This window comes from Pristiophorus japonicus, chromosome 8 (assembly GCF_044704955.1).
Source record: "Pristiophorus japonicus isolate sPriJap1 chromosome 8, sPriJap1.hap1, whole genome shotgun sequence".
In the NCBI taxonomy this organism is placed as follows: domain Eukaryota; kingdom Metazoa; phylum Chordata; class Chondrichthyes; family Pristiophoridae; genus Pristiophorus; species Pristiophorus japonicus.
The window spans coordinates 205,338,329-205,345,454 of record NC_091984.1 but is presented as its reverse complement, the minus strand read 5'-3'; the positions used below and the strand labels follow the sequence as shown (position 1 = coordinate 205,345,454).

Here is a 7,126-nt window from a genome sequence, read left to right as displayed (position 1 = left end):
CAGCTCACAGTGCAATATCTAAATGGCATATCTGAAGGTATAAGCTGACGGCTTTGGTGATTTCTAAATTTTGCTAAACATGACGATAGCTACAGTAACAGCAACATTACAGTTGGTATTTTACTACCAATCGTATAAATAATCAGTCAATTTATGGAGGAATATAACACTACATGGGTGCAAACTTAGCCCTTTTCTATAACACATAAGTTTCTGTAATATGGAGTAACTAGTTCTAGTTCCACATCACCAACATTTTAATACATTTAATCGCTTGTACAATGAAGGAAAACTATGCAGTGGTGAATGACTGACAAGGATCCAGTAAAGGAAATGAAACATTGCGGACAAACTTTTTAAATAAAGTTTGGATGTACAATAATGGGAAAGATTGTGAGAAAAGTTATTCTAAGTTTATTTAGAGCAAAATTCTAAAGCACTGGTTAGCATGCAAGAGAAATTAACATTCACCCTGCTGAATACATAGGGACTTCATACAGTTATCACAGCAAATACAGTGAATAGTGCATTTTTAATGCCATTTTCTATCTCTGTATCATGCTGGGCAACCCACCCTGGACTATGGCTGCAGGAATAGGCAGGCGGCTACAGACCTCTGTGCCTGTCAGTGCTCTCTTGTATGTGGTGGGCCAAGAAGAGGGGCAGCTTTTCTTTTTCCCTTATATATTGCACTCCTCGCTTTTGCACTAAGGTACTGCAATCGGGACCCCCTTCTGCCGAGTAATTTATGCAATACATGGGACTCAAAATTATGAATTTATGAAAAAGGAAATGCTGTAACTTTGTAAAGGAAAAGACACTAGGAATTTAAAATACTGAATTGATTTTTCGTTAGGACATTGTATCTTGTCCTGTAAAAACAGCAGACTGTTCCCCAAATGAAGGTGGTTTGACCTTGCTTCTGTTAACTGGGAAAGAAAAACAGCATAATTTATGCTCCTGCAGCATTCTTGTATTTGTTATTTCTAGTGATAAGGAAATAATTGTGGCTGTTCAACAAAATGCATATAAAACTTATTCCTATTATATATTTTTTTAAGTAATTCAGTAATTCTCCTGATGGGTCAGTTTTAAAGGCAGTGTGTGATTGAAAGATGCAGACTAGAAGGTCCTAGTTTTATTTTCCATTCAGTGTTGAATTAACTGTTCTCAACTAGGGCAGTGGTAGAGGCACTACAATTGGCTTCTGCATCCTAGAGCCATGGAGGGGAAAAATCTGCAAACGTTCCCACCCGATTGCTGCTGGAAACTGAACAGTAAATGAGCAGAGGGTAAGGCTCGCTCACCTGTGTCCTGCACAGTTGATGAGCCTGTTGATATTTAAGGTCAAGGCTCACACATTTAAAAAATTGTAATTTGAGAAAGATACTAGAAGGCTCTAGGTGCTGGTGGAACTGTACTGCATGCATGAGTCTGCCTTGAGGCCAGGAGGGGAAAAAGCTGGAAAAATCTTTTTTTTAAAGTGCTTTAGTGCCATTAAGCTGTTGCTCATAGTGACAGGTTACTGTTACTCTCTCAATTTCAAGCATGGTTGATCTGAAAACAGCTGCTAGTTATTACTTTTACATTCAACGTTAATTTAGAAAAATATTTGCAGTAGTAACATACATGAGACAAATCAAAGACTAAATCCAACGCCCTATTAGCAGCAGTGGTGGTTAGGATGTTGAGTGACATACTCACATGGACGTTATTTGTTCAAAACAGGAATTGCTGGAATTGCACAGCAAGTTAGTCAGCATCAAGCCAAGGCAACATTTCAGGCAGGGTGCTTTTTCAGCCATGAAGAGATGCCCTTTCAAAATATTGTCCTGTCTTCTCCCTCCATCAATGCTGATTGACTTGCTCTGTGCTTTTTTGTTTCAGATGTTCAGCATTTGCCATTTAAAAAAATTTGTTGGTCTATTTTTAACATGGATGAAACACCTGTTTCTATACACCACAGTTTTCTTGCATCTCTGATAATTTATTTTATTGTACTTCAGCAAATGTGTCTCTAGCCTTTAGAATCCTGCCATGTATGGCTAAAAAAAAATTCCCAGGGATGTGAAAAATATCCCCCTGAAACAGTAAATGAGTCGACTGAGAAAGTAGTACAGTTACATGTAATTATTGATAGCTTTGACAAATTTACAATACACCGTAGGGAGCAGTCTGGCACACTGATGATCAATAATATCTATAGGTAACAACTGTCAAAGGAGCAAGCATTGCTTCTGCTTCTTTCTCCTTTTGCTTTTCTTTATGGCTCTTAAAGCTACACCGGAAGCTTCTTTGAAGATGTCCTCTATGTTCTCACGGAATTTGGCTGAGCATTCCAAGTACATCACAGCGTTAAACTGGCGAGCAGCCTCTTCACCCTGGAAAAAAACACACATGTGACAATCTGCAAACTTTTTCTCTTTTTTTTTCCCCCTCCTCTTTGCACTTTCTCAATCTGTTGTACTGCTATTCACCCCAGACATGCAACCAGGTAGTGGAAAGGTCTTCTCTTTAGTTTCACTCTGTGCAGTTCTGTAATTAGGTGCCCTTTCTGCTGGGGGCCTGCCAACTCTTCCTCCTGCCTGAGAATTGTTCTTATGTAGCAAGTTGTTATGATCTGGAATGCACTGCTTGAAAAGGTGGTGGAAGCAGATTCAGTAGCAACTTTCAAAAGGGAATTGGATAAATACTTGGAAGTGAAACTCATTGCAGGGCTATGGGGAAAGAGCAGGGGCGTGAGACTAAATGGATAGCTCTTTCAGAGAGTTGGCACGGGCATGATGGGGCTGAATGGCCTCCTATGCTTATAAGATTCTATGATCATATACCTAGTGAGCTGGCCAAAACATAACCAATAAAGACAATCAAGCAGAAATGTTATTTAGTACTAGGATTCAAACTTGAGTTCCCTGGTTGGGAATCCAATGCTCTACCATGATTGCAGAGACACATAAGTTGTTCAATCTGATGAGGAAATTTATCACTCAGTGAACCAAAGGCTAAAACAATTGAAATGTGATTATCATGTACAAGTAAAGAAAGATGAACAGTTTGATTTATTAGAGAATGGGTAGAAAGGAGTGTTAAGAATAACCTTGCATCAGTTTATTATGGTAGAGTATTGGAGCGTGTTGGTGTATTGGGAAATTTTAGGCAGGCTGAGTATCTGGAATATCACATATAGCTTGCTCTGAAAACACCACTGAAATATTATCTTCTGGACCAGAATGGTAAATTTGAACTCCCAATAATGTCATCATCATAGGCAATCCCTCAGAATCGAGGAAGACTTGCTTCCACTCTTAGCATGAGTTCTTAGGTGGCTGTACAGTCCAATACGAGAACCACAGTCTCTGTCACAGGTGGGACAGACAGTGGTTGAGGGGAAGGGTGGGCAGGGAGACTAGTTTCCCACACACTCTTTCCGCTGCCTGCGCTTGATTTCTGCATGCTCTCGGCGACAATACTCGAGGAGCTCAGCGCCCTCTCGGATGCACTTCCTCCACTTAGGGCGGTCTTTGGCCAGGGACTCCTAGGTGTCACGGGGGTTGTCGCACTTTATCAGGGAGGCTTTGAGGGTGTCCTTGTAACGTTTCCTCTGCCCGCCTTTGGCTCGTTTGCCGTGGACGAGTTCCGAGTAGAGCGCTTGCTTTGGGAGTCTCGTGTCTGGCATGCGAACTATGTGGCCTGCTCAGCGGAGCTGATCAAGTGTGGTCAGTGCTTCAATGCTGGAGATGTTGGCTTGGACGAGGACGCTAATGTTTGTGTGTCTGTCCTCTCGGGATATGCGGAGACATCGCTGGTGGTATTTCTCCAGCGACATGAGGTGTCTATTGTATATGGTCGACGTCTCTGAGCCATACAGGAGGGCGGGTATTACTAGACCATGAGCTTGGTGACAGTTTTGAGGGCCTGGTCTTCAAACACTCTTTTCCTCAGGCGGTGTTGGATCTCGTTGTTATGCCTGCTCTTATTGATAGGAGGCTCCCGAGATAAGGGAAGTGGTCCACGCCGCACAGCACTGCCCCCCAGACATCAAGATCCACGGCGCGGCCCTGGACAACGTGGACCACTTCCCAATAATGTACCTATTAACTGTCAACCTTATAGGTCAGTGGTAGCACCTTTACTTCTGAGTGAGAAGGTCATGGGTTCAAGCCTCAGTCCAGAGATTTGAGCATATAATATAGGCTGACACTTCAGTGCAGTACGGAGAGTGCTGCAGTGTTCGAGGTGCCATCTTGCGGATGAGACGTTAAACCAAGACCTCATCTGCCATCTTGGGTGGACGTAAAAGATCCCATGGCACTATTAAAAGAGCAGGGGAGTTCTCCCAGTGTCCTGGTCAATATTTATCCCTCAACCAAACAGATTCGCTGGCCATTTATCATTGTTTGTGGGAGTTTATGGTATACATATTTCCGACTACATCAAAAATATTTCATTGGCTGTGAAGCACTTTGACACGTCCTAAGGCCATGAAAGGTGCTATATAAATGCAAGTTGTTTCTTTATTGCAACACTCAGCTTTATAAAGATTTTAATTAAAAGTTACAAAGATGTCTGGATGTTGCTTTCATTGGTTCTATTTTAAATGTTGACAGTTTTGTGACTTTATTAACTTCCTTCAGTTTCATTGTAAAAACTTTACTTTGGTTTTTTCTGTCTTACTTTCTTCCTTTCTCTCTTTCTCTGCTATTTTCTCTCCATTCCTCGTCATCATTCTCACTTTCTCTTGTCTCTTTTAACAGTCTCCATTGTTTCCTGTTTTACTTCTTTTTTTGCCTTCATTTTTCTATTTTTACTGTTTGCCTTCATTTCTGTGGTTCTGTACTTGTCAATGGGCCAGGCTTGGACTGGGCTAGTCAGTAATTCCTACAAGTCAGGAAAACCAAATGGAAGGGGAACGATCATTTTCTCACTCAGATGGGAAGAGCTATCCTCGAGGTTTCTGGCAGTGTCACTGATCTGAACAAACTCGTAATCCATCCGGTGTGTGTTTGGGAGAGCTCCTTTGGATCATAAATGTCTTGTACTTGTTAGTTGGTTGCATATTCTTAGCAAAGTCTATAATTCTCTGGAAATTCTTCTGCAGACTAGCTGGCTGCATTGGCAGTTTGGCGCAATTGACAAAGTTCCACTGACAGTGACTGCTCTATTCTTAGAATGTTTTAGTAAAAGATTGCTAAAACAAGAGAAATTTGTGGGAATTTGCAGTAAAATTGGCCTATTTAAACTGCCATGGCAAACCAAGGTAGGCTGAAGGGAAAGAAGGACATAATTTTGAGTCTGTTGGTCCATGGTTGCTATTCAATCATACCCCAACATCTTTACTTTTCAATAATTTCTAACATGCTAGAAAATTTGTGCTGTGAATACACCTTTCACCTGCCTCTCTAGTCCTAGTTCACCCGATCCCCCAGTCTGTGCAGGATTAGCTGATCTAAACCATGGTGACAAAAAATTGATCTTGACATTTCTGTTTAGAGAGGAGAAGATACTCTTTTTTTTTAATACTAATGTATTGCTCATCCTGAGTTGCCCTTCAGTGCTGGTGGGTCTTCTTCTTGAATTGCTGCAGTCTGTGTGGTGATGGTGCTCCCACAATGCAATTCAGGAGAGAGTTCCAGGATTTTGACCCAGTGACGATGAAGGAACGGCGATATATGTCCAGGTAAGGAGGTATGTGAATTGGAGGTTATGCTGTTTCCAAGTATCTAAAGACAGGATCTGGCTATTTTGTGATGTCCCCTGCAGTCAAATAGCCTCCCAATGTTTACTGATATGGCTCAAGCATAAATAACAGCATGTGGCAGCTGTGGAACTACAATTCATTCACAAGGCAACACCTTGGGCAAAGCGGAGAAAGTTGGCAACAGAAAGCAAGCATCCTTCAAATGCACAGCTTAAAAATGCACTTTTTCTGTGTTAAATGTTTTATTGTGATGTTTTTAATCTACTGAAAACAGGCAGAACTTAGGTAATTATATCTGTCACATGAATTCAGTTCAAACATCAAAAGAGAATTTAAATTTTCTTGAATTTCCCTTTGGAAGGTTGGTTTGAAAAAGCAGAGCCATCTACTTTGCTGACACTGCATCACAGCCATGTTGACATCATTCGGTCATTTTACCTCATTATATGTGATTGGTTCCTGCTGGGCAGCTCTCAGTCTTCTCAAGCGTTCTTTGTCCATTCGAAGGTCTGTTTTGCAACCAATCAGGAGTATGGGGACTTCCTGGCAGAAGTGATTTACTTCTGGAACCCACTAGCATAGTTGGAGAAATACAACAAAAAACACGTACATTTTAACATCACTTGTTGATCTGTACAGCATTTTATATTTGTGAAGAATTATTCCACAAAACCTCTGCCAAAGCATGTGGATGAGCTCCTTGTGCTCCAGTTGCTTTTATTTATCATTTTGATCAGAACTAATGGTCAAAATTTGCTTTCAAAATAATGGTGAGTTTAATGGTGCTCGCCATTATTGATATGTAAATTGCCCAGTAACTTGTGGCGAGGACGAGATACCCCCTGAATTGTGAATCACCACAAGTTGCTGGACGATTTGCCATTAGCCTCGTGAAAACAGCTCACCCTCAACCTCCCTGTGAGTTGCATGAAATTGCTGCATTTGCGCATTCATTGCCAATTAAACTCATTGCAGAAAGTTAGGGCTGCTACTTAACAGCGCAGGTACCTTTTTAATTAGGACTATTAATGCTATAAATAAACATATGCATTTAAATGTATAAAAATGTTAATGTAGCAATAAACTATTGAAAACTGATACTGTCTGATAAAATGTGATTGTGAACTGATGAACAGAATATAATTATACTGTGAGTCTAAAAGTTCTGAAAATCCTTAGGAAATTTGATAAGACTATGCATTGTAGAAGTCCCATGCACTGCACCACATAATGGTAGGAGGTAGATACCTATAATATTTCTCGTGACGAGCTCACAATTCCACCCGTGACATTATGGGGAAATATTGAGCATAGGTCAGGCACATCCCCACAATGATTCCCTCGCGCACCTCTTGATACCGAGACAGAAAATGTTATTAACAGACTGAAGAGTGGGTCATTTACCCACCCTTTTAGTTGTCGATGATG

The 7,126-nt window shown here is 41.0% G+C and overlaps 1 protein-coding gene across 1 annotated transcript in view; it reads right to left on the bottom strand.

Annotated features, from left to right (window-relative positions):
- Positions 1-251: 251 nt before the first annotated feature.
- The window catches only part of rhof (ras homolog family member F), a 30,770-nt gene continuing 23,895 nt past the window's right edge, over positions 252-7,126 (bottom strand). The window contains exons 4-5 of the mRNA XM_070887814.1: positions 6,137-6,271; positions 252-2,381 (exon numbers count right to left, since the gene is read on the bottom strand). Of these exons, the coding sequence (XP_070743915.1) occupies positions 2,217-2,381; positions 6,137-6,271 (300 nt within the window). The 3' untranslated portion in view covers positions 252-2,216. The remainder of the gene's footprint in view (positions 2,382-6,136; positions 6,272-7,126) is intronic.